The sequence below is a fragment of the Phyllostomus discolor genome, chromosome 12 (genome assembly GCF_004126475.2).
Source record: "Phyllostomus discolor isolate MPI-MPIP mPhyDis1 chromosome 12, mPhyDis1.pri.v3, whole genome shotgun sequence".
Classification (NCBI taxonomy): Eukaryota; Metazoa; Chordata; class Mammalia; order Chiroptera; family Phyllostomidae; genus Phyllostomus; species Phyllostomus discolor.
This window is the reverse complement of record NC_040914.2, coordinates 1,279,624-1,307,086: the sequence shown is the minus strand read 5'-3', so window position 1 is coordinate 1,307,086 and position 27,463 is coordinate 1,279,624. Positions and strand designations below refer to the sequence as shown.

The following is a 27,463-nucleotide window of genomic DNA, read 5'->3' as shown; positions in this document are numbered from 1 at the left end:
ACACCAACATTCACAAATGCTCCACACAGACACATCACATGCCTACTTAGAGGACACACACATATACTGACACTACTCTGGCCAACTCAATGTTAACCAGTCACAATTCAACATTCACTCTGGAGACACATAGCTACACTCACACAGGCAAAGACGTACCACTCCCGCACAACACAACGGATACAACTGGGATGTATACCGCAGTGTCATTACACCGTCACAGAGACACAATTGCCCATGGTACCACACAAGGTCATAACACCACGCAACCATACATTCACCTCGGAAACATGTTATCATAACCCAGATACTCACGCCCATCGCAGTTACCACTATACTCACAACTCCAAGGACAAGGGGTGTGGTCATACGTACACAACAGGGACACAGGCAGTATTACCCCCAGACACAAGACTCTCCCCCTCCCCCCAATCCAACACAGTATCACACGTGGTTACAAAAAAACCCAACCAGACACACACCCTGGAAACAGGAGATCACAATCGCACACTCACAGGCACCCAACGACAGCCATAAAGATCCACTCAAAGTCGGCATCCTCTGCCCTCTACAGCCCTCTACAGCAAGCAGACCCGAAACTCTGGACGACCCATTCCCGCTTGAGATTTCCAGACCCCTCACCTTGTTCCTCCCCTTAGTCCCGTCCGGGTCCTCGCGGAGACAGCAATCTCGCCACCACTAGGAGAAATGTAACGTCGTGCCCCTGTTGACTCTGGGAAACGTAGTTCAGATTCCGACCAGCCAGACGAGAGGCGAGGACAAGATGGCGTCCTCGTATTTCAGAATTTGAGCTTGGTTCGTTTGACGCCGTTTTCGGGATTCTTCAAAGAGGGAGTCCCCACTCCAAACCTCTCCAGGCCTGATCGGAACTTCCTCCAAGGCAGGACTACTCATCCCGAAAGCGCCACAATCTCAGGAAGAGGCAGTCAAGTTCGCGTAGGAGAGACAGTGTCGACTAGCAAAGCCATAAGGGAAATGTAGTCCAAGGCCAGAAAAACTGCAGTGCTGCTGATAGTAGGTAATCAGACACCACCGTGGACTAGGCCGTGTGGACTTTGCGTGCTGAGTCGCGGAGACTTGTGGGATTGCTCAGTAGCCCTCCGAATGCGCAGGCGCAGCGCACCGAGTGGACATTTTGGTCTTTGTCTGCTGGTCAGTCGGTCCGTGGGTCCACGTGGCGCGAAAGTTGGAGGTGGGATGTGGATGTCTTGGTCCGGTTGGGTTCGGGAGGTAGAAGGGAGAATTCCAGATCTTTTGGGATGCGGCTCGGGGGCGGGGGGAGTGGGTTTAAGAGCTTCTGGCCTACATGTGGGGTCGAATTGGCGGCCTTTAAAGAGGGTTCGAGCATGTGTGATTTTCACTTTTACCCATGTTTGAAGTTATTGAGTGAGAAACTGAGTGCAGTATTGTGTATGGCTGTAGTTGAGAGGGAGCTATAGGAGACCAGCATTGAGGTAAATTACATTTGAGACGCACTTCCCTTGTCGAAAGTGCCGATGACGGTGCCATCTTCCTGGAGTATCAAGTTCACATGAAGATTTGAAGGGGGGTAGGTAAATTGTAAATAATTTTTAAATGGATTTTTATATAAAAGCACCTTTTTAATTGCGATAGAATGTAAATCACCATGATTTCTTTCTCTTTTTAAAAACCATGAATGTTTAAAAGGAGTTTTAAAAAAATTTTTTGGGGGGGTAGGAAGGGAGGGAGAAACGAGAGACATTAATGTGTGGTTGCGTCTCGCAGGCCGCTTACTGGGGACGCTGCTCGCAACTGTGGCACGTGCCCTGACTGGAAATGAACCCAGGACCCTTTGGTTCATAGGCTGGCGCTCAATCCACTGAGCCACCTAAGCCAGGGCTCAATTTTTGTTTGAGAGAGCCTGCCTCAGACGATTTCAGATCCCCTGATCTTTTGGGTTACTTAAATAGGGCTGCTAAGTCCTAGACTAATTATCAGCCTTACACTTTGAGAAGCAGTGTCATACAGCGCAGCAAGCCCAGAATTTAGGGAGTCCAGCGTTAACTTTTGTTCTTTCTGTTGCCATCTTTATTTAAGAGTCTGGACTAGATTCTGGATGAATAGAGGTATTCTCAGTTTGTGTGGATTTTGTGAAGTAATGAAAAAAATTCATGTCTGCAAAGGTGCTTTTTGCAAGGAATCCAACCACAGTTATCCTTCACATAATTTAATAATTATGTTGTTAAAGTTATGTAAAGTTCTTGTGTTTCAAATTTAGACGAGATCCGACGCTCTCAGGGTGGTGTGGCCATAGACTCCAAATTTGAATAGACAAACAACAGAAGTAAGAAAACATAATAGAAGAAAACTAGTATTTACAAGAGCAATAAATATTGAGGAATAAACAAATTGGCAAAACTAATAGAAAATAACTTTAAAGTACTAAGGGACAGTGTTAACATAAGATGTGAACAAATAGATACACCATGTTTTTCAGTAGGAAGATGTAAAGAAGTGTGTGCAAACTTGAGTAAATTTATTAACTTAATGTGTTTTGATAAAAATACAGTTTTTCTCCCTTTGGAATTAGATAAACTGATTCAGCACTTCAGATGGAAAAATAGACAAGCTAGAATGGCAAGTAAAACTGAGAAAAGAAAGCAGTTGTGTGCATGGAAGTGGGAGCCACTGGTGACATTTGAAAATATAAATCCTTGGAAATTAACATAGTATTAGCATGAAGCTGGCCTAGGAATGGCAGTTTGGCAATATCTGTATAACTACAAGTTAGTGGGGTTTTTTTTTGTTGTTTGTTTGTTTTTGGAGCTATTTCATACCTGGAAATTAATCCTACAAGTGTACCTGCATTTGCATGGAATAACACAGGTACAAAGTTGCTGGTTGGATTAGTGTTAGGAATAAGAAAAAAATAGAAACAATTCTTGGCCATCATTCAGAGACTGCTTGGATAAAATTATAGTACATCTATATAACAATAATATGCAACTATGCAAAAGAATGAAAAGGAAGCTTTTTATGTACTGACACTTGAAGTAACTCCATAAAAAAATAAAAAAGCAAGAATGCAGAATGTATGATATACTTCATTTGGAGTAAGAAAAGGGAGAAATAAGAAAAGTGGCTATCTTTGTTAAGGGTAGTGGTACAGGGATAGGTAGGGCAAAAGCAAATACCTTTTTATGTTTGTTTTTTTAACTATTCTGAACTTAGTATATATTCAGTAGTGTTTTTTTTTGTTTTTTTTTTTTAAAGGAGGAGATAGGCCCTGGAGGAAGACTGCTTCTGTTAACTCCTTTGTCACCTTGTACTTCGGTGACCTTAGGCAGTCACTTAAACCTTGTGCCTCAGTTTTTTATCTAGTAATATAGAGAAAATGCTTGATTTACAGGGTGGTTGTACAGATCATGGAGTTCTAAATTCTGTAGAATAGTGCCTGGTATGTAGCAAGTACGGATAAATGTTAGTACTGTTATTACTATCTACAAAATAATACTTTCTCAGAAATAGTACAGCCATTCTTACTGTTTCTGTTAGAGGTTTCTGAAAGAGGCTCTTTCCATTTTTAAATACTTTTGGGTGGGGGACATTTCTTTTTACAACTGGAATGAGGAAGTTAGCTTTCTGTATTTGTTACATTCATCTTAGAAACTCATCACCACTGCCTTCATCAAGTTCTTTGATTTCTATGATGGTTACTTTATTATGGTTCTAATTCAGAACCTCTGATGATATTTTTAAAAAATCTCAATTGTGACCTTTGTAAGATGATCTTCAAATTGCATAATATCAGTAGAAACATACTGCGTGACTTGGCCACTGTTAATTGTATTTTTCCTTTTGTGACAAAAGTGTAATGTGTATGGTTTTACTTTGGTACCATACAAATGTCCATTCCCCACTAATCATTGAATGGATCGTTTTAATACCAATAAATAATTCTTGGCTAGTTGATAGCCAAAGGGTTACAAAGTGATAACTTTCTATTTTTTCATTCCTTTGATATTTATTTGCCACCTCAAATTGTTTCCAAGTTTTCCTGCCTTTTTCTTCTTTAAGCTTCATTTTAAAGTTGAGTTCTGGTAACTGCAGCTAGTGTTCTTTGCAACACTTATTCATTACATTTTTAGCTCAGGGACTGTCTTTCAAGTGGACTTGTTTCATTTTGACGTGCCATCATTTAACTTTGAGAGCTTTCTTACACTCTAGGCCCACGTTGTACTTTCCCTCCCAGACAAGGAAATGGCCCTGTCTCCAAGGAGCTCTGGTTTCTTTTACTGCAGAATTGTATTAAGAGCAAGACTGGGTACTGGATGTTTTCATTGCTGCAGGGGTAACATTATTTCAAGGCCATTTCAGTGACAGCTAGGAAGTTGATTTTTAAAAATCACGAGTTCATACTAGTATTTCTAATTCAGTATAAATAGTACAGTATTTTTACCTAAAAAGCACCTAGCTATAGCTGTGTTTTATAGTAAAAATTCTGAAACAAGTTAAGTACTTAATTTTCTTAGCTTTGTCCTGCAACATAAAAAAGTTTTTAAAATACCACTGATATTAATAGTAAATATAAACACTGTATTATATGAGAAACTTCACTGTACCTATTTTTGTGGTTAGACAGCATAGTACTAAAGATGTGTAGTCAAGTTCTCTGTTCTTAAGTCATTTGAGATAAATCCTTTCTTTGAGGAATTATGTTACCAAGTTAACATAATTGTTAACATACCAAGTTAACAGTTGGGTTCATTTGTTTCTATTTGTTTTCAAGTTCAAGGACTGCTTTTTAGAAAATTAATTTGATTATTTAGAAAAGTAATGCATTTCTGACTTACCAAAATATATTCAGAGATTTCTTGTCTCATTCTGCTCCCCTTCCCTATCACATTCTTCAAGTATTTTTACTTGTTTATCAAGTGGGTTTTTTGTTTGTTGGGCCACTGGTGTATATTTCTTTTTCTCTCATTTACCCCACCCTCCTTACATTAAGGTAGCATACTATATACATCCCTTGCTGACTTTCTTCACTGAACAGTTTGTCCTGGAGATCTCCTTTCTTAGTCGTCATCTTTTTTTTTTTTTTTTTTTTGTAACTGCTGAATAAATGTTACTGTGTGCATGTACCGTAATTTCATTCTATTGTTGGATACTTGGGTTATTTCCAATCTTTTGCTGTTAGTAGCTGCAATACTGAGTAATTTCTTTTTTATCTGTGTCATTTTGTCCTTAATGCAGAGGTATCTCTAAAGTAGATTGGTACAAGTGGAGTTGCCCTTGTTACTAAGTATTTAATACTCCCATTAGCACTTAGAGTACAAGGGCACCTGTTTTCTCACAACTTTACCATCAGAATATAGTATTGAATAGTTGATTTTGGGGGGAGAGGCAAAGGCATAAATAAAAATTGGTATCTCATTCTAGGTTTTTTTTTTTTTAAATATATTTCTTTTTTTTTTATTTTTAGAGAGGGAAGGGAGGGAGATAGAGAGATAGAGAGAGAGAAACATCAATGTGCGGTTGCTGGGGGTTATAGCCTGCAACCCAGACATGTACCCTGGCTGGGAATCGAACCTGGGACACTTTGGTTCCCAGCCCGTGCTCAATCCACTGAGCTACGCCAGCCAGGGCCATTCTAGGTTTAATTTATATTCCTCATTATGAGTGAGGTTGAACATCTTCTATGTGTTTGAGGGTCACATGTTTTTATCTGAGAACTGTTTGTTCATATCTCATTTCTCATTTTTCCTTGGGGGTTCCTTTTCCTTCTAAGACCTGTTAAATTACATTAAAAAGTTTAGGTCTTTGTGAAATGAGTTGCAATTGTTTTTCAAGTTGTAAATTTGTGTTTTGATACTGTTTGGTGGTCATCTCTTAACAGTACAGAATCTGTAAGTTTTATTTTTATATGGTTAGATTTGTTAGTTTTTTCATTTATGGTCATGGAATGCCTTTCCTATTCCAAATTCAGCTGTACTTTCAAATCCTTACAAGGCTGTAATTTTTATAGGGTTTCGTTTTCATATTCATATTTTTAATTCATTTAGAGTTTATCCTCGTATATAGTATTAGGTGTGTATCCAGATTTATCTTTTTCTAATTGGCTACCCACTTCTTCCAACACCGTTTATTTAAGATGTTAATTATTTTAAGACTACATTTTGATCATATATTAAATTCTATGTGTATTTAGTTTATTTCTAGACTTCATATCCTCCATCTTCCAGGCTATATTTGTGTACCAATATTTATGTCTTTATTTTTAAGAAATCCTCACCTAAGGATAAGTTTATTGATTTTAGAGAGAGAAGGGGGGGAGAGAGACATTGAAAAGTTGCCTCTTGTACCTGCCCCAACAGGGGATCGAAGCTGCAACCTAGGTATGTGCCTTGACTGGAAATTAAACCCTCAACCTTTCGTGCACAGGTCAATGCTCTAGTCAACTGAGGAACCTGGTCAGGGCCCAATATTTATGTCTTTATTTTTGAGGTTTTATACTTTTGTTTTATTATCTGTGGTAACTAGCCTCTTACTGCTTGTCCTTTGCAGAGTTTCCTAGCTATTCTACTTGTTTTTTTTTTTTTTTTTTTTTAATGTAAACTTTAGAATCAGCTTGTTGTTCTGGGGGGGGGAGTTATTTTTATTGGTATTTCATTAAACTTATAAAATTATTTAGTGGAAGGGAACATTAGATCTTTTTGATGTTAAATACTCCTATTTTATTTATATAGGTTTTAGATACCATTTACTAAATTTGTTTCTAGGTACTTTATCTTTTATGTTGATATTATCGATGGAGTCATATATGAGAAGCTTGTTATCTATAAATTAGTTTTATTCTCTGCTTAATTTACTGAACTGTTTATATTAAATAATTGATATATAGGCATCCTATCATTCAGAATTTTATACAGATGCCTCCAATGTTTTTGCATTAAATAAGAATATGGCTTTTGTGGTTCTGATAGATTATAATTATCTATAAAGATTACTCATGCTGCCTGGGTCTCTAGGGATGTGAGTAGAAACAAAAAGTTTAATAAGGCTGAGGCTACTGCTGTGTCTAAGATACAACAACCAGGAAAGATCATGTTAAGGAAACAAAAATCCCTCCATACTGTGATACTGCAATCTTAAAAAAAAAATCAGAACAAAAATCAAATGCCTAGTAAGATGTCCATTTCTATTCTGTTTTCTTTCCTTTCCATCTTCCTTTTTTTAAATGCAGTTCCTCTGTTTGTCTTTTGTGTGCTTTTTATAGCTTTGCTTGTTTCTTAAAAGTTTTTGTCTTTTTTTAAAAGCTCATTTTGTTATGTTGTATTTTATATTTTTACCTTTTGGTCAATATTTTTCAGATGAGTTTATTTAATTGTTGGGAAATTATGCTGTTTATTTTCACTGTTTAGTACTATAGTATCCTTTTATGGACGCAAATTATTTTGTGATACTCATGTTTGTATCAGATAGATTTTCCTAGATGAGTACCAGGAAAATGGAGGCATAGTATCTTTCTATGGTTTAAAGCTCTTGTGCCTCTTCTAGTTTTTATTTATTTATTTATTTACTTATTTTTAAAGATTTTATTTATTATTAGAGGGGAAGGGAAGGAGAGAGAAACATCAGTGTGTGGTTGCCTCTCACGCTCCCCCTGCTGGGGACCAGGCCCGTGACCTAGGCATGTGCCCTGACTAGGAATTGAATCACAACCCTTTGGTTCACAGGCCCGTGCTCAATCCACTGAGCTACACTAGCCAGGGCTATTTATTTATTTATTAAATATATTTTATTGATTATGCTATTACAGTTGTCCCATTTTCCCCCCTTCACTCCCCTCCACCCTGTACACCCTCTCCCACCCACATTCCCCCCTTTAGTTCATGTCCATGTGTCATACTTTAAGTTCTTTAGCTTCTACATTTCCCATACTATCCTTACCCTCTCCCTATCTATTTTCAACCTACAATCTATGCTACTTATTCTCTGTACCTTTTCCCCCTCTCTCCTCCTCCCACTGCCCTGTTGCTAACCCTCCATGTGATCTCCATTTCTGTGGTTCTGTTCCTGTTCTAGTTGATTGCTTAGTTTCTTTTGGTTTTGCTTTAGGTGTGGTTGTTAATAGTTGTGAGTTTGTTGTCCTTTTACTATACATGTTTTTTCTTTATCTTCTTTTCTTAGATGAGTCCCTTTAACATTTCATAAAATAAGGGCTTGGTGATGGTGAACTCTTTTCACTTGACCTTATCTGAGAAGCACTTTATCTGCCCTTCCATTCTAAATGTGAGAGCTTTGCTGGATAGAGTAATCTGGGATATAGGTCCTTGTCTTTCATGACTTGGAATATTTCTTTCCAGCCCCTTCTTGCCTGTAAGGTCCCTTTTGAGAAATCAGCTGACAGTCTGATGGGAACTCCTTTGTAGGTGACTGTCCCCTTATCTCTTGCTGCTTCTAGGATTCTCTCCTTCGTTTTTACCTTGGCTAATGTAATTATGACGTGCCTTGGTGTGTTTCTTCTTGGGTCCAACTTCTTTGGGGCTCTCTGAGCTTCCTGTATTGGCTGGAAGTCTATTTCCTTTGCCAGAATGGGGAAGTTCTCCTTTGTTCAAATACGTTTTCAATCTGTTGCTCTACCTCTTCCCCATCTGGTACCCCTATAATTCAGATGTTGGAACGTTTAAAGATGTCCTGGAGGTTCCTAAACTTCTCCTCGTTTTTGTTTTTTGTTTTTTTTTTTTTTTGAATTCTTATTTCTTCATTATTTCCTGTTTGGGTTCTTTTTTATTCCTTCTGGTCCACTCTGTTGTTTTGAGTCCCAGTTTCCTTCTCATCACTGTTGGTTCTCCGTGCATCTTCCTTCATCTCTTTTATGGTAACCTGCATTTTTTCATCTAATTTGCGCCCAAAATCAATCAATTCTGTGAGCTTCCTGATCACCAGTGTTTTGAACTGTGCATCCGATAGGTTAGCTATTTCTTGGTCGCTCAGAAGGATGAGTTCTGGGGCACTGATTTGTTTTTCTATTTGAGCCGTCGCTCTCTCTTTTTTTTTCCGATCCGGTCGCTCTTGTTACGGTGAGGGGCGGAGCCTTAGGTGTTCACCAGGGCTGGGCACCCCAGTCGCTAGGTTGTGACGTTGTATGTGGGGGCGGGGGCAAGAGGGAACAATGGCGGCAGCCCGACTCTCCTGGGATCTCAGTCCCTTTCCTGGAATCCTTGGCTGCGCGCTCTGCCCTGCTCCACAATCGCAGCCTCACTGGGTCTGCCAGTTGCCACTTGCGTGCTCAGGGTCCACCCGCTGCGCGCACCAGATGGCTTACTCACTCCTGGTTGGCTTAGGCGCCCAGCTCTCCCTGAGCTCTGCGTGCTGTGACCTGCATGCTCGTCTCCACCCCTCTTACTGGTCTGGATGAACGGGTCTACTTCAACTTCTTGGCTGTCTGACTTCCATTCAGATAAATTCTTTGTCAGTTCTGAGTGTTATTCTGCCTCTAAATTGTTGTTGTTCTAATCTTGGTTGTGCATGGAGGTACGGTGCCTCCACCTATGCCTCCATCTTGCCGGAAGTTTTATTTATTTTTAATACTCAACCGAGGATATGTTTGTTGGTTTTGGAGAGACTGACAGACAGGTATCAATGTGAGAAGCATTGATTGGCTGCTTCCCACAAGCCATGTCCAGGGATCAAACCGGTAACCCAGGTGTGTGCCCTCACCAGGAATTGAACCTGCAACCTTTTGGTGCACATGAGGATGCTCCAACCAACTGAACCACCCAGCTAGGGCCTTCTAGTTTTTAAAGCAAGGAGCTTGTGCATCTTCTCTTGCTCAGTGACCCTGACCTGGTTGAGGCCCACTTCTCTATCTCTGTTTCCTATAATTCTGTGTACAACTTGGCTTTTAGAGTGATGTATTTAGAAGCTGCTAAATCTGGGGTTGCCCTGCTCCTAAGTACAGTAGGTCCTGGAGTAATGTCGTTTCCTTTATTTTTATTTATTTTTTTTGTTAACATGTTGATAAGATTCCATAGGAACTGAACTCTTGTTTATATTGACTAGCCACTGGTAAAATTGGTTTCATTACACATTATTTTGCTTTAAGTTGCAGAACCTATTGATGATGTTGAGTAAGGACTTACTATATTTTTTAAGTCTACTTTTTGCTTCCCTCTTCAATTCTTTTCTGTTTAATCTAGTTTTTGCTTTTATCAATTACCTCTTAGGGTGAGGCCTACTCAAATATAAGGGAATATCATCTGCAGATTTTTGAACTTGGAAGTCCTTAGAGTCTCTCTCAGCATTTCCAGTACTTTCTAGGCTTCTTTGTAACTTCTTGTTCAGGTCTCCTATTTGAGCCTGTCTTTGGCAGAGATTGGCCAAAAAGTTCATTTGTTTTTTTCTGTAAGATGATTCTAGTAGTGCTTAGTTGTCTTTCATTTCATTTTAAACAATTTTGTTAGATTGTGTTGTGACAGCTGTACTATCAGTGTGCATTAAAAAAAAAACATCAAAATTGGTGAATTTTTGTGTAGCCATTTTAATATTGAAGATGGAAGAAAATACACAACATTTTTGACATGTTATGCTTTATTCGAGAAGGTAAAAACCCAGCTGAAACACAAAAAGGTTGGTGCGGTGTATAGAGAAGGTGCTGTGACAGATTGAACATGTCAGAAGTGATTTGCAGTGTCGTGGTAGAGATTTCTTGCAGGACAATGCTCCACGATCGGGTAGACCAGTTGAAGTTGATAGTGATCAAATCAAGACATTGAGAACAATTAATGTTAAAACATGCAGGAAATAGCTGACATACTCAAAATATCCAAATAAAGTTATTGGTAAAAATGAAAAATGTGTCTTTTATTTTACAGGAAGAACCATGTGGACTTTTTGGCCAGCCCAGTACGTGGAATTTGGGTGGTAATTTTGTCCCTAGTTTTGTTACTGGAAGTTGGCTGCAAGTAGTCACCCAGGGTGAATGCCTCATTCTGAGAATGAGTATTTGTCAGTTATTTCTGAGAACTGTTAACTGTTCAGGACTTTTCATCATTTTCTGGCCATTTTTTTAAAGACTTTATTTATTTTTAGAGAGGGGAAAGGAGAGGGAGAGAAACAAAAACATGTGTTTGCCCCTTGTTTGCTCCCTACTGGGGACCTGACATGAAACCTAGGCATGTACCCTGACTGGGAATTGAACTGGTGACCCTTTGTTTTGCAGGCAGGTACTCAGTCCACTGAGCTGCACCAGCCAGGGCTTTCTAGCCATTCTTGCTGCACCTACCACACTATTGTGGTTCCTGTAGCACCTGTTATTTTGGGTGTTTTGTGGTACACTTACATATAATTTATAGTTAACATATATTCTACTAGTTTCACTAAAGAGGTAGTTTATGGATTGGCTGGTTGGTATTATTCCTTCCTGTTTATTCTTGAAGTTTGAATGGTTTTCAAGAAGTATTTGAAAGACTCAAAACCAAGGAGCCACAGTGTTTCTGTCAAACTTTTTCTTGCTCCCTTGATTGTTGGTGTTCTTAGGAGTCTCTGTCCTTGACCATCTTTTTCACATAATGTATATATTCTCTGTAAGTAGTCATAGTAACATTTCATCTGTGTCTTCAGCGGCAGTGATATTCTGACACCCAACAAATTCCCATTATGATTCTATGCCTATTCTGAGCTCCTCCTCTGCACATATAATTGACAAATGATATATCTGCTTGTATGTTTCTTAGAAACCTGACACTGAATTTCCAGAATATCAAACTTGATCCTCTTACAATTGGTCTTCAGCCAACTCACCTCATGTTCCTGTCTGTGTACATTACTTTTTAAATAAGACTCCTAGCCATCGATCTCTGCCATATCCCAGTACAAAATAGTGACCAAGCCTTTTCAACAAACAGTGTAAATCAGGGGTGTCAGACTCATTTTCACTAGGGGCCACATCAGCCTCGTGGTTGTCTTCAAAGGGCCAAATGTAATTTTAGGACTGTATAAATGTAACTACTCCTTAACAGTTAAGCGAGAGCTCAGCACTGCTGCCGGGAAGAAACAAGGTGCTGGGCCGGATAAAACAAGGTAGATGGCTGGATTCGGGCCTTGTGTTTGCTACCTGTGGTGTAGATAGTGTGTTTGTAAGCATTAAGTTAGGTTTTTTAGAATTTTGCTTTTTAAGTATGATTTTAACATTATAGAAAAATTAGAGTAGTGCAGAGAAGTCCTATAAATCCTTTACCCAAATTCACTGATCGTTTACATTTTGTCTTTTCACTTTATTTTTTCTGTCTCTAAATATGTGTGTACTTTTTTTCTGAAGCATTTGAGACTAAGGTGCATACATGCTCCCTTTATAAATACTTTAACATGAACTTTTTTAAGAACAAAGACATTTCTTTTTCAAACTCAGAAAATTTAACATGGATACGTTACTATCCATTCCACATTCAGATTTTGTCAGTTTCTATAATCTTAAAAATGTTTTTTGAATGAACATATTTATAGGACATTTCTAATATGTAGTTTTACTCAATAATGCAAACAAAGTAAATATTAAGATTCCAGGAAAATGTTTTGAGTTTTTTAATTCCTGAATACTGTCAAAACAACTTACTGTGCATTGTATATTTGTGGCTTAGTTCTGATAGGCATAGATAAGAGTGTTGAATTCATCCAGGAATAAGGGCCAAAGTTAAAATCCACACAGGGGTGGGGTACTAGAGAAGGGGTAGTACCTAGTTAGGTAAGGTATGAACATCTTTCCTATGTAAGTAAAAATCTGAAAGTAGGTCCCCCCCCCCATTTCAGAATGTGTGGAGGCTTAAATGGATTAAATGGATATGGCTTTGAAATTTAAGATTCAAATCATCTTAGTTCCTTTGTTCCTGTAATTGTACTTTAATTGTAAGATAAAAGATCATTACTTTGTTCTTTTTCACAGGTCCCCATTCTTGTGCATCCCTGGAAATTGCACCTTCCTCATCCTTCAGAAAGCCCTGAGGCCTTAGGGCTCAGACTGAGTTCTAGAATGGTATTTTGGTCCAGCATTAATATTCTAGTGGTATGTCATTTCCCCATTAGCAGGTTATAAGCTGACCAAGCTGAACGTGAACCTCTGTTGGAGCAAAAAGACAAACTGGATGGTGGAGAAAGGAGTGAAAAGGAAATTTTTCCAGGTAAGTGAATGACAGCCAGCCAGCATTGACACCTGAAATGCTTTTAAGTATGTTTTCTTACAGGCCCTAGGCTTGGAGTATCACTTGATATGAGTTCTTTAGATACTTGAATGACATTTTCAGTCCCTATTTTTTCTGTTCCAGTATTCTACCTCTCTAATTAGAGTCTAAAGGACCAAGTTCCCCCATTATCGTTAATTGGAATGTCCACACTTTGTACTTCATTTATACTGCCTCTGTGTGATTGTTCTCTCTTTCATTGATACCTTCAGTCTCATAGTCTCATATCTCTCAGTGTGTATTGATTTCTTCCCTCATGAATTGTCTTTTATAGGTTTTGAGTCTTTACATACTGTCTGACATTTAGAGTCTTTATTTATTTATTTATTGCTACTCTTTCTCATTCTCTCAGTGGTTAAATGCTTCAGATTTAAATTTTATCTCTGTGATCTTACTTCCTATGGTCTCATCCACCTCCTCCATTATACATCAACAAATTGACCCCCTCCCTGCTGCCCCCATGTACTTCTTTCAAAAGTTGTTGCCTTAGAAATCATTTCTGCCTTTTTGTTGTGTGTGTGAGAATATGAATGTATGAGTCTGTATTTTTTAATATAATACATGAACTTGTAAGAAATTTTTGGACATTAAGGTATAAAATGAAAAAGTCCCTTCTAATCTCTGAGTCTTGGTACTATACTTTTTCAAAGATGCAGATACTTTGAAGAGTTTCACATGTTTTTGAGGTAGTCTATGAATAACCCAGCATATCCTGGCTGGTGTAGTTCAGTGGATTGAGTGCAGGCCTGTGAACCAAACCATTGCTGGTTTGATTCCCAGTCAGGGCATATGCCTGGGTTGCAGGCCATATCCCCAGTATGGGGTGTGCTAGAGGCAACTGCATATTGATGTTTCACTCCCTTTCTTTCTCCCTCCCTTCCCCATCTCTCTAAAATAAATAAAATCTTTAAAAAAATAACCCAGCATATATTATGTATCTGTGCTGCAAATAGGAATTTATATGAGCCTTTAGTTTTCCTTTTTATATAAATGGTGGTATGTATTGTGTATATAGTTTTGTTTTGGCAGGGAGGGCGGGGGTAGTGGAGAGATTCTATATCATAGACTTTGGCCTTAGTTCTAAATGATTTGGGAGACCATCAAAGGGTTTTGAGCAGAAGAGTGATAAGGTCAGAATTATGTTTTGGCTGCTGTATAGAAAATTTTGTGAGGTTGCTGGGGGCAAAGCTAGGAGAGTAATTGGAGACTATTACAGTAATCTAGGTAAGAAAATAGTTGTACTTGAGCTAGTGGCAAGTAGTTAGATTCTTAAGATACATTAAAGTAATAGCTGACAGGGTTGGCTGATAGATCAATGACTCTAAAATTTTAACCAAAAGAGAATGAGTTACCATGTATCAGAGGGGTCCACATTTCTTTAGTCACTTCCCAAATACCTCATATAGCATTTTTTAAGTGCCAGAATCCACTCAAGGTTTAAATTTTGAATTTGGTTGTCTTTTTATTTAAATGTTTTATTTGTTTATTTTTAGAGAGAGGGGAAGGGAAGGAGAGAGGAAGAGAAACATTAATGTGTGGTTGCCTCTAATGTTCCCCCTACTGGGGATCTGTCCTGTAACCCAGGCATGTGCCCTGATTGGGAATCAAACCACCGACCCTTTGCTTTGCAGGCCTGTGCTCAATCCACTGAGCCACACCATCCAGGGCTGCCTTTTTCATTTTTAAAATATAAACTGTTCTCCTTCTTTTCTCCATTCCCCCTTAATATTGCTCCCAGTATTTAACAAATATTTACTGTCAGCCATTCAAAAAAAAAAAAGAGTAGAACCATTAATGCAATCCAGCATCTCAAGCTATATAGTTAAGATATTAAGACATAACTACATAGAAATTTGGGTTTAAAAATACTTCATATGAAACACTTACTTCAGAAAAAGTGAATCTGACTGTGATTTAAGTTCAGGGAAAGATGCTTCCAGGAGGTTTTATAGATTCAAAAATGGAATAGGAGGTAGAAGTACATGAGGAGCATGATGTGCATAAATGTGACTCTCATTTATTACATATTTAATATGCTTGGTGGGCTCTTCCTCAGGTCCTGTGAGCTTGTTTACTTTCTGCATAGAATGCAGAAATGCATTTCTGCTTAGTTGTAAAGATCCTTCTTTTCCTTCATATCTTGAACCTTGCCTTCTTAGAGGCTACTTTATCTAAAATTGAAATTCTTTACCCCTTCTGAAAAAGTTTTTATAGCAGTTACAATTTTTTAACAAACCATCTCCTTTAAATTTGTTCACATTACGTCAACTAATTTTTTGTTAAACAACTTACTCATCTTTATTTGCCATCCTGAAGTGTCATGGTCGAGAGCTTCATCAGTCTTTTACATTTAAAAGCTCTTAGTTTGTGAACTACTTTTGTATGCACTGTAAACTTTTACTCAATATTGTTTCTTTTTTATGATTGTTCTGTTACAGTTGTCCCAATTTTTCCCTGTTGCTCTCCACTGCCCCTCCCATGTCCACTTCCACAGTAAATCCTTACCCCATTGTCCATGCCCATGGGTCCTCTATTCATTTTGCTTGGCTAGACCCCTTTTTCCCCATTATCCTTTCCGCTGTCACTTTGGTCACTGTCAGTGTGTTCCTTGTTTCCATGCCTCAGATTCTATTTTGCTTGTTTGTTTGTTTTGTTCTAGGTTGCACTTATAGATGAGATCATACCGTATTTGTCTTTCACTGCCTGGCTTATTTCACTTAGCATAATAATACTCTATAGTTCCATCCATACTGTTGTGAAAGGTAGGAGCTTCTTTTTGCAGCATAGTATTCCAGTATAAATACACAAGTTTTTTGATCCACTCATTTACTGATGGGCACTTAGACTGTTTGTAGCACTTGGCTATTGTAAATAAAGCTGCTATGAATATTGATATGCATGGGTTCCTTTGAATAGGTGTTTCAGAATTATTAGGATATAATCCCAGCAGTAGAATCACTGGGTCAAAATAGAATGTAAACTTAATAAGGGCAGAGAATTTTGTCAGTTTTGTTCAATACTGTTTATTCCTAGAGCTTAGAACTGTTCCAGCACCTATTAAGGAGAGAAGAAGGTATTTGTTGAATGAATAATGAGAAATATTTGGAGCAGTAGTTTTCATACTTTTTGGTCTCTTTACATTCTTAATTTTTTTTAAATAACAGCTTTATGAATACATATAACATAAGATCTATCTTTTAGAGTATATAATTCAGTTGTTTTTATTTTTATTTTTTTAAATATAGTTTATTGATTATGCTATTACAGTTGTCCCATTTCCCCCATTCATTCTCTTTTACCCTGTACACCCTCTCCCACCCACATTCCCCCCCTTTAGTTCATGTCCATGTGTCATACTTACAAGTTCTTTAGCTTCTACATTTTCCATACTATTCTTACCCTTCCCCTGTCTATTTTCTACCTACCATCTATGCTACTTATTCTCTGTACCTTTTCCCCCTCTCATTCCCCTGTTGCTAACCCTCCATGTGATCTTCATTTCTCTGGTTCTGTTCCTGTTCTAGTTGTTTACTTAGTTTGTTTTTGTTTTAGGTGTGGTTGTTAATAATTGTGAGTTTGCTGTCATTTTACTATACATGTTTTTTTTTTTTTAAGATTTTATTTATTTATTTTTAGAGAGGGGAGGGAGGTAGAGAAAGAGAGAGAGAAACATCAATGTGCGGTTGCTGCGGGTGATGGCCTGCAACCCACGTATGTGCCCTGACTGGGAATCAAACCTGCGACACTTGGTTCACAGCCCGCGCTCAATCCACTGAGCTACGCCAGCCAGGGCTTTTTTTTTTTTTTCTTTTTTTCTATACATGTTTTTAATCTTTTTCTTAGATAAGTCTCTTTAACATTTCATATAATAAGGGCTTAGTGATGATGAACTCCTTGAACTTGATCTTATCTGAGAAGCACTTTATCTGCCCTTCCATTCTTAATGAAAGCCTTGCTGGATACAGCAATCTTGGGTGTAGGTCCTTGCCTTTCATGACTTGGAATACTTTCTAGTCCCTTCTTTCCTGTAAGGCCTCTTTTGAGAAACCAGCTGACAGTCTGATGGGAACTCCTTTGTAGGTAATTGTCTCCTTTTCTCTTGCTGTTTCTAGGATTCTCTCCTTCCTTTTTTGTCTTGGCTAATGTAATTATGATGTGTCTTGGTGTGTTCCTCCTTGGGTGCAACTTCTTTGGGATTCTCTGAGTTTCCTGGACTTCTGGAAGTCTATTTCCTTTGCCAGATTGGGGAAGTTCTCTTTTATTATTTGTTCAAATAAGTTTTCCACTTGTTACTCTTCCTCTTCTCCTTCTGGTACCCCTATAATTCGGATGTTGGAACGTTTAAAAATGTCCTGGAAGTCCTAAGCCTCTCATTTTTTTTTTTTTTGAATTCTTGTTTCTTCCTTTTCTGTTTGGCTGTTTCTTTCTTCCTTCTGGTCCACTCTATTGGTTTGAGTCCCCGTTTCCTTCCCATCACTATTGGTTCCCTGTACATTTTCCTTTATTTCACTTAGCGTAGCCTTCATTTTTTCATCTAATTTGCAACCATATTCAACCAATTCTGTGAGCATCCTAATTACCAGTGTTTTGAACTGTACATCTAATAGGTTGGCTGTCTCTTTATTGGTTAGTTGTATTTGTTCTGGAGTTTTGATCTGTTCTTTCATTTGGGCCTTTTTTTTTTTTTTTTTTTTTTTTTGTCTTGATGTGCCTGTTACATAGTGATGGGTGGAGCCTTAGGTGTTCACCAAGGCAAGGTAACCCACATGGCTGGGTAGTGACACAATATGTGTGGGAGGAGCCTGAGAGGGAACAATGGTGCTTGCTCTGCTTTCCGCCGGATTTCAGTCACTTCCACCACTGCCCCCAAGCAGACTGGGCCCTTCTGGTGCTCATTCCCAGGTGGGTGGGTTTGTGTATCTTCTGGAACCCTATGCGTCTCTCCAGTGAACGCTCCTGTGAGGCTGGGAGTCTCTCCCAGAACCTCAACCTTCACAGGTGTTTTCAGTTGGTGTTTTGAGGCTTTATTTCCCTGCGCTGAAACCCTGGGTTGTGAGGTTTGTCTCGATTCCCAGTTTTGCCTGGTTTATCTGTGGGTGAATGTAGGAATGCCCAGTGACCAGCCACCTTGTGCACTGCGCCCCTCCACAATCTGCTGCCTCACTGGATCTGTCAACCGCCTCTTTGCCCCGAGTCCTCTCTACCTGACCGCCCAATTCCAGCCCTCCTACCTGTCTGGATGAGTGTTTCTTCTTTAACTCCTTGATTTTCAGACTCTGTCATACAGTTCAATTTTCTGTCAGTACTGGGTTGTGTGTGTGTGTGTGTGTGTGTTTTGTAAATTTTTGTTGTCCTTATTTTGTTTGGGTGAGGAGGCACAGTGTCTACCTATGCCTCCATCTTGGCCGGAGGTCTTCTGGTTGTTTTTAGTATGTTCACTTTACAGAGTTGTGTAGCCATTGCCGTTATCAAATTTTAGAAGATTGTTATTACCACTAAAGGAAACCCAATAACTATTAGCAGTAATCTTTACATTCTTAAAATTTTAAGACCCCCTCCAAAGAACTTTGGTTTATATGGATTTAGTGATAATTTCCCTTATTTAAAAGTAAAATTGAAAAAATTTTTAAAATACTAATTTATTTAAAAATACCACAAATAGCCCACTACATGTAAACTTACATTACATTTCTTTTTATATATATTTTATTGATTATTCTATTGTAGTTGTCCCATTTTCCCCCTTTATTCCCCTGTGCCCTGCACACTTCTTCCTGCCCGCATTTGCCTTTAGTTCATGTCTAGGGGTCATACATAGAAGTTCTTGGCCTTCTACATTTCTTATACTATTCCTAACCTCCCCTTGTCTATTTTCTGTCTACCATTTATGCTGCTTATTCTCTGTACCTTTTCCCCCACCTTTCCCAACCAACTTCTCCACTGATAACCCTCCCTGTTATCTCCATCTCTGTGATTCTATTCCTGTAGTTTTTGTTTGTTTTTGTTTTTGTTTTTTCAGGTTCAGGTGTTAATATTTGTGAGTTTGTTGTCATTTTACTGTTCATATTTTTGCTCATCATCTTTTTCTTAGATAAGTCCCTTTAACATTTCATCCAATAAAAGCTTGGTAACAATGTACTCCTTTAACTTGACCTTATCTGGGAGGCACTTTATCTGCCCTTCCATTCTAAATGATAGCTTTGCGGATAGAGTAACCTTGGATTAAGGTCCTTGCCTTTTATGACTTCAAATACTTCTTGCCAGCTCCTTCTTGCCTGCAAAGTTTCTTTTGAGAAATCAGCTGGCAGTCTTATGGGCACTCCTTTGTAGGTTACTGTCTCCTTTTCTCTTGATGCTTTTAAGATTTTCTCCTTATCTTTAATCTTCGGTAATGTAATTATGATGTGCCTTGGTGTGTTCCTCCTTGGGTCCAACTTCTTCGGGACTCTGAGCTTCCTGGACTTCCTGGAAGCCTATTTCTTTTGCCAGATTGGGGAAGTTCTCCTTCATTATGTTTTCAAATAAGTTTTCAATTTCTTGGTCGTCGTCTTCTCCTTCTGGCACCCCTATCATTCAGATGTTGGAACATTTAAAGATGTGCTGGAAGTTCCTAAGCCTCTCTTCATTTTTTTGAGTTCTTGTTTGTTCATTTTGTTTTGGTTGAATGTTTATTTCTTCGTTCTGCCTCAGATCACTGATTTGAGTCCTGGTTTCCTTCCAGTCACTCTTGGTTCCCTGTACATTTTTCCTTTATTTTACTTAGCACAACCTTCATTTTTTTCTCTAATATGTGACCATATTGAACCAATTCTGTGAGCATCCTGATAACCAGTGTTTTGAACTGTGTATCTGATAAGTTGGCTATCTCTTTGTCGCTTAGTTGTATTTTTTCTGTAGTTTTGATCTGTTCTTTCATTTGAGCCATTGTTTTTTTCTCTCTGGGCACTCCTGTAATGAAGTAACGGATGGAGCCTTAGGTGTTCACCACAGTGGGGCAACCAACCTTCCTGCGTTGTGATGCTGTATGTGGGAGAGGGGTCTGAAAGGGAACAGTGCTGCTTGTTCCACTCTCTGCTAGTTTTCAGTCTCTTCCCCTGCTACCCACAATCAAATTAGGCCCTTCGGGTGCTGATTTCCAGGTGGGTGGGTTTGTGTATGTTTTAGGACCCTGTTCGTCTCTCTAGTCAGTTCTCTTGTGAAGCTGGAAGTTTTTCCAGCTGCCGCCTCAACCCCCACAGATGTTTTCAGTCAGAGGTTTCAGGCTTTATTTCCCCATGCTGGAACTGTGGGTTGCGCGGTCTGTCTCTCCCCACAGTTGTTCCTCCCAATTTGTCTGTATGCAAATGTGGGACCACCCAGTCCTCCAGCCACTGCCTTGCTGTGAGTCGCCTCTACCCAGCTGCCCATCTCTATGCCTCCCTGCCCTTCGTACCAGTCTGGAAGAATGTTTCTTCTTTAACTCCTTGGTTGTCAGACTTCCATATAGTTGGATTTTCTGTCAGTTCTGATTGTGTTTTGTTTTTAAATTTGTTGTTGTCCTTTTGGTTGTGCAAGGAGGAACAGTGTGTCTACCCACACCTCCATCTTGGCCAGAAGTTCCCAACTTACATTACATGTCTTATAAAAGTATAATTTTCCAAAATAAAAATAATGGTGAGGAAAGTGATATCGTATATTTGCATATTTGTAAATATCTTCATTGTCTGGCTTAATAAAATATATATAGCTGGGATCTCATTTTTGCTTTTATAACCTGTTTCAGTTGAAGTATTTTTTTAAATTGTGGCTTTATACAGATATAGTTCAAATAGCCTGTTCATATTTATGGATATTTTTTGGGACACCACTAACACTTGACAAGTGGTAATTTTTTCAAGATTAGCCTCAATGTGGAATTTGAAGGTATATCAAAGGTTTTATTGTGAAATCCATGTCTTAAACCTTTGAAGTGTCTTAAACTTGTAATGGATCTCTTAACCCATGCATGATCTTATAATATTATGCATCAGTTAATTAAGTTATGCAGATCTTTCAAACGTTCACGTATCTCATCATATAACATCAAACATCATATTTTGTTAACATCACCACCACTCTCATTAGAAAAGTCTTTCAGGAATTTGAAAGCTACCAACCTTGTGGAGGATACCAATTTACAGAAATTCTAATTTTTTGAAAACTCAAATTTTATCTTTGGCAATGTGTACTGTCATTTTCTCCCTTTGAAAGAAGGATTGTCTTTGATCTGTCTGGAGAAAGTACCTGCCAAACCATATCCAAGTGTGAATAATCATAGTTTTTAAGGCAGTCATTTATGAGTTTACTTAAAGCAAATTAATGGTGCCTGTCAAAAAAGAGACTAGCTTAGCTTACAACTTAAATTATTTACAGAGGTGAAACAACTATCATTCTTTGGTGTATAACAAAAGTATATGTGTATATAGTTATTTGTGTGTGGGGGGCATACTTTATATATATATATATATATATATATATATTTATTTATATTTTAATGGAATTCATTTTTGCCATACTTTGTTGGCTTGGTTTTCTATATATTTATCACAGACTCTCTGGGTCTTGCCTCAGAATAGTTAAAAGCCCTCTCAGTAAATAGTTACCACATTATCAAATGCATTGGGAAATCTCTCTCCATTTTTTCCTTGGAGATACTATTCCTAGAATTTTTGTCCTCCAATCTGGGCTGCTTGTATTCCCTCCTGATAGCTCTTATCTTAGGCCTTTCATTACCATTATTGCAGTAATCTAGTTAGGTGTTATACATATTACCTTGGTTTATCATCTGAATTTGTCTTTTTAAAGCTTCTATGGCGAAATAATACTTCTTACTTGTGCTTATCTTTCATTGGTCAAACAAGGTTCCTGGGCATGCCTAAGTTTCCTTAAGTGAAACAATAGTCTTTCTGCAGTAGGAAGGCCCTGTTATTGGTGAATGGTAATATAGCTTACCTCACCTTCCTCCCGTCCCTTTGGTCTTAATTTCTAAGGGAACTTGTTTTTCTGTTTCTTGCTTATAAAATTCTATATTTGTTTCACTTACACATATTTTTTCATAACTTCTATGATTGGTTATAGTGTTCTGTTATTTGCTTTGCCTTACTTTTACTTCCTTAGAACTTCTTGTTTTCTCTTCATGCTGATCTTTACTGTTAGTAGGACTCCTCAAATGTGTAGAATATTGGCTGCATGGTCATATTCAAGAACGATTCACTAAAAGATAAACTCTTGTGCAGGGGTTCTTCTAGTTATCTGTTAGGCTTCAGTGGATCAAAAGTAAAATGCCTTATAGACCCAGAGTATCCTCCTTGTAGAAGGATTATACTGCTTTACTCTCATATACTTAGGTGTGGCCAGGTCCTTCATTTTGGTGAAAGAAATAATAGAAGCAAAAAGGATTATCTTGGAAGGACATCCTACTGAGGTTGTTGTTGTTGTTTTAAGATTTTATTTATTTATTTTTAGAGAGGGGAGGGAGGGAGGGGGAGAGAGAGACAGGCAGGCAGACAGACAGACAGACAGACATCAGTGTGCGGTTGCTGGGGGTTATGGCCTGCAACCCAGGAATGGACCCTGGCTGGGAATCGAACCTGGGACACTGTGGTTCCCAGCCCACGCTCAATCCACTGAGCTATGCCAGCCAGGGCTCCTACTGAGGTTTTTCATGGCCTTTCAGTTTGTGCAGAGAAAGATCCTTACATATTCTGGTCACAGGTATATATACTTGGTTGCCAACCTTTTTTTTTTTTTTCTTTTCTTTTTGCCTCAGCTGCAGAATTGTGCTAAAGGTCTCACCATGTAATTAATATACAGATTTAATCACATTGATTACAGTATAACACCTCTCTCCTGACCTCTCATTTGCTGGGTGTCCCTTGTGTCTGGAGCTTCTCTGATTAAATTTATGCAAAGTATAATTTTCCAACTGCACCTTATGCAGTATGTTGTTTTACTTTTTCAACCACCGTCCTTTATTCTTTGTTTTGAGGTATTTGATTTCCCTCCATTTTCTGAGTCTTTTTGATAATTTACAGCGCAAATTAGCTTGTTTGACTTTGGCATCCTCTGCCTCGGTACCTTTATGTTATTTGAACTTCCTGAGCTCTTCTGTATTGAAAATCTTCCATTTGATTTATGTTATCAAAAAGTTTGTTAATATCAGCCCTGGCTGGCGTAGCTCAGTGGATTGAGTGCGGGCTGCGAACCAAAGTGTTGCAGATTCGATTCCCAGTCAGGGTACATGCCTGGGTTGCAGGCCATGACCCCCAGCAACTGCACATTGATGTTTCTCTCTATCTATCTCCCTCCCTTCCCTCTCTAAAAAAAATACATACGTGCATAAAAAATAAATAAAAGTCAACTTTAAAAAAAAGTTTGTTAATATCTGTGTATATTGATGTCTCCTATCATACTATTATATTTCTTTTTCATGTAAGTTTGGGCCATTTTCCCTTTTGTCATTTAATGGAGTTTAGGGAGGAAGCAATTGTTGGTTATTCCTTTCCCTTAGGTATCTTAGGTAGATTTTCTCACTTTTATGTGGTCATCTTTTTATATTATTTATTAATTACTCATTGTTACATTCATTGCTTAATTATGAAATGGTAAAGTTTACTTTTCAAAAGTAATCTAGGCCTTGTGTACCAATGAATGTTAATTTTCAACAAGGGTTTTCTTCTCAAAATTTAGTTGGAAATATTGGTCATGAGCCTTTATTCATATTGTGAAATCAACTAGCAGAGTTGATCTCTAAAAGCACAAACAAATTTTATCGCTAGTAATGGGAAATTTGTAAATAATGATGATAATATACAACTAACATTTATTGAGCACTTATCATGTGCCAGCCACAGTTCTCAGGACTTTATACATTAACTCCTTTAAATGATGATTCTTTGTACTCCATTTTAGAAGACACCTGAGAAGATGATGAGCAGATAGAGAGGCAGCAAGACTTGGGAGGCAAGTTACATCTGTCTTCAATGAGGTACAGACCAAAGGAAAAAAGCATTGAATATAATAAGGAAATTGGAAAAATACTTCCTTGATCTCAGACTGTATATCTGTTAAAGCAACACCCTTTTCAACTTACTTTGGAAGAGTTTGAAGCACAATTTAGACTTAATCTTGAGGGATGTTGTATAGGAACAAATCATCAGTTGTGTTAATTTGGAAATCCTGACACAGGTTATTGCTTATGGTAATAAGTGTAAATCTGTGGAAATGCCTTCGGTTTAAAAAGTTTGAACCCCATCTGATACCAGAATATTCATACCCTGTGAAGTTACTGATGTGGGAAAACTTGTACTTACGTGTCACACCTTATGAAATGTAGAAATCGGGCTAGAGAGAAACCCTTTGCTTCTACAGAATATTAAAAAGCCTTTAGCGACTTGACGTACATCATTGAGTAGAAGAAAATTGATACTGGAGAAAAACCAGTGAATGTAACAAAACTTCATTGAGTTCTAGAAAATTTATACTTGAAGAAAAAGCTTTGAACCCGGTATGATAAAGTTGTATCTCAAACCTATCTCTTCCTTTACATTTAAAAGATCATAAACAGATAATCTCTACAAATGTAGGAAATGTGGAAATACCTTCAGTCAGAAGTAAAGTCTCATTCACCAAAAAATTCATACTGGAGAGAAACCTTGTGAATGTGGGAAAGCTTCCATTCAGATGTCACGCCTCAGTCAGCAGAGAATTTGTAGTGGGGAAAACCCCTTTGCCTGTAAAGTATGTGGGAAAGTCTTCAGCCACAAATCAAATCTCACTGAGCATGAGCATTTTCATAATAGAGAGAAACCTTTTGAATGTAATGAATGCGGAAAAGCCTTCAGCCAAAAGCAGTATGTCATTAAACATCAGAACACGCATACTGGAGAAAAGCTTTTTGAATGTAATGAATGTGGAAAATCCTTCAGCCAGAAGGAAAACCTTCTTACCCATCAGAAAATTCACACTGGAGAGAAGCCTTTTGAGTGTAAAGATTGTGGGAAAGCTTTCATTCAGAAGTCAAACCTCATTAGACACCAGAGAACTCACACAGGAGAGAAGCCCTTTGTATGTAAGGAGTGTGGGAAAACCTTCAGTGGCAAGTCAAACCTTACTGAGCATGAGAAAATTCATATTGGAGAGAAACCCTTTAAATGCAGTGAATGTGGAACAGCTTTTGGCCAGAAGAAGTACCTCATAAAACATCAGAACATTCACACTGGAGAGAAACCCTATGAATGTAATGAATGTGGAAAAGCCTTCTCTCAACGAACATCACTTATTGTACATGTGAGAATTCATTCAGGCGATAAGCCTTATGAATGCAATGTATGTGGGAAAGCCTTCTCTCAAAGTTCATCTCTCACTGTGCATGCAAGAAGCCATACAGGTGAGAAGCCCTATGGATGTAATGAATGTGGGAAAGCCTTTTCTCAATTCTCAACTCTTGCTCTGCATTTGAGAATTCACACAGGTAAGAAGCCTTATCAATGTAGTGAATGTGGGAAAGCTTTTAGCCAGAAGTCACATCACATTAGACACCAGAAAATTCATGCTCATTAAAAACCCTGTGAATATTTGGAAAATTGGAAAGCATTTATCAGGAATTTATATCTCATAGCACATAAGAAATTATCATTCTGAAGGAAAACATCATAAATGAGGGAAACAAAAACTAAAAAGTTATGGGACACCAGAGAATTTGTACTCAAGAGAAAGACATTTGTATTATAAAAATCCTGTGCCCAACAAAATAATCTGCAGCAAAGGTAATGCTGAAACTTCAGATGGATTTTCACTAAGTTGAAACATGCTTATTATTACTGTCTGCATAGATCTGGAGATCTTCACCAATGTAAGAATATTAAGTTACAAGCATTGGAAAGGAAATTTTATGATATTGCTCTAGCCACACAGAAGAGATTCTGGAAATACCTATGCATTTATTAGAATTTAGAATGGGAGAGAAATGGCATCAGGACATGAGAAGATAATGAGACTTGAAAAAATGATTTGGAGATAATTTGTTCTCCGAGGAAAAAAGTAGACCATAAACTATGCACAAAGTTAAAAATCCATGGGGATTCAAAACAGGAATATGAAAAAGTATATACTAAAATGATTATGACCTTGGGAGTAGGGAAACATTCCTTACAATGAATTGAAGAATACATAGCATTTCTACTCCTGAGTTTGTATGCTCAGGAAATATGTACCAGGCTATAATTTACTGTGGCTTGATTTGTAGTAGCCATAAATTGGAAACAACTTAAATGCCCATGAGGAGTAAAGCGCAAAGTACTGAATGATGGGATACATATCTGTAAAATGTAACAAATGAGATCTACCTACGTGTATTACAGAGAAAGATATCAAAAATGTTGGGGGAAATGAAGTTGCAGAATGACACATCTTAATACCATGACATTTTTGTATATTTGAAGTAAAATTTGACTCACAAAGTTCAGTACTATATATTAGTAACAGATACATATATGTGTGTGTGTGTGTGTGTGTGTGTGTTTAAAATGTTTTTGAAATGGATTGGAAGGATACAGACCAAACTCTTGATAGTGGTTTCCTGTGAAGAGTTGAAAAGGGAAGGGGATAAGTGTTGGGGGTGGGGGGTTGGATCGGGTATTGGTAATGGGTACTTGCTTTTTATATGTAAACATCCATTTCTCTTAAAAACAAGAGACTGCAAGTAAATATATATATCAAAATACTGGGTAGTTCTGAATTGTGGTATATGGCTATCTTGTTTTATTTTTTGTACTTTTCTGTATTTTTAAATTTTCTCAATAAGAATGGGTTGAGGATGGGAACATAACCTATAGAAATCATGTTTGAATGGATTTATTCCCAAATACTAAACTTTTTATAGAAAATATTTCTAAAATTCTATCAATGATGAGTGGGTGGACTTGTTCTCTATGTAGTATAAAATTATCTATTTTATTAAAATTACAAATAATAGCATAACTCAAGTCTGTTTTTTTTAACATGTTATGGTATACACTATATGGTTGGTCCATACATTTGTAACTTTTGACATTTGTAATCCTTTGCAACATATTTAAGCTTAGGAAATTTTTAGAAGCTTTAGTTAAATTAAGGATACACAGACTTCATATAACTTGTCATTTTAGATAAACTTTCTCAAATGTCAAATTTCCTGTCTTTCCATGGGAACAGATATGTATTAATGTTTTTAATAGTTTTATTTT

At 37.8% G+C, this 27,463-nt stretch overlaps 2 protein-coding genes across 12 annotated transcripts in view; one reads left to right on the top strand and one right to left on the bottom strand.

Annotated features, from left to right (window-relative positions):
- The window catches only part of ZNF565 (zinc finger protein 565), a 53,988-nt gene extending 53,216 nt beyond the window's left edge, over positions 1-772 (bottom strand). For 3 of the 4 annotated variants that reach the window (XM_036012875.1, XM_036012877.1, XM_036012879.1), the window contains exon 1: positions 643-772. The gene's annotated coding sequence lies outside the window, so the exon portion shown is untranslated. The remainder of the gene's footprint in view (positions 1-642) is intronic. The other variant, XM_036012878.1, reaches the window with a different exon arrangement.
- Positions 409-27,463, top strand: ZNF146 (zinc finger protein 146). 8 transcript variants are annotated; one of them, XM_036012885.1, is made up of 4 exons: positions 1,109-1,213; positions 12,926-13,160; positions 24,150-24,225; positions 24,794-27,463. In XM_036012885.1, the coding sequence occupies exon 4, from the start codon at positions 24,921-24,923 to the stop codon at positions 25,797-25,799; it is 879 nt and encodes a 292-aa protein (XP_035868778.1). In that variant the 5' UTR covers positions 1,109-1,213; positions 12,926-13,160; positions 24,150-24,225; positions 24,794-24,920; the 3' UTR covers positions 25,800-27,463. The 8 variants fall into 8 exon arrangements, with proteins under 8 accessions (XP_028385141.1, XP_028385143.1, XP_028385142.1 ...); XM_028529340.2 differs by having other exon boundaries at positions 409-1,213; positions 24,150-27,463; XM_028529342.2 differs by lacking the exon at positions 1,109-1,213 and adding an exon at positions 478-1,039 and having other exon boundaries at positions 24,150-27,463.

Coding starts and splice junctions, on each gene's coding strand:
- ZNF146 (XM_028529340.2), top strand. CDS start 24,921: ATGTCACGCCTCAGTCAGCAGAGAATTTGTAGTGGGGAAAACCCCTTT.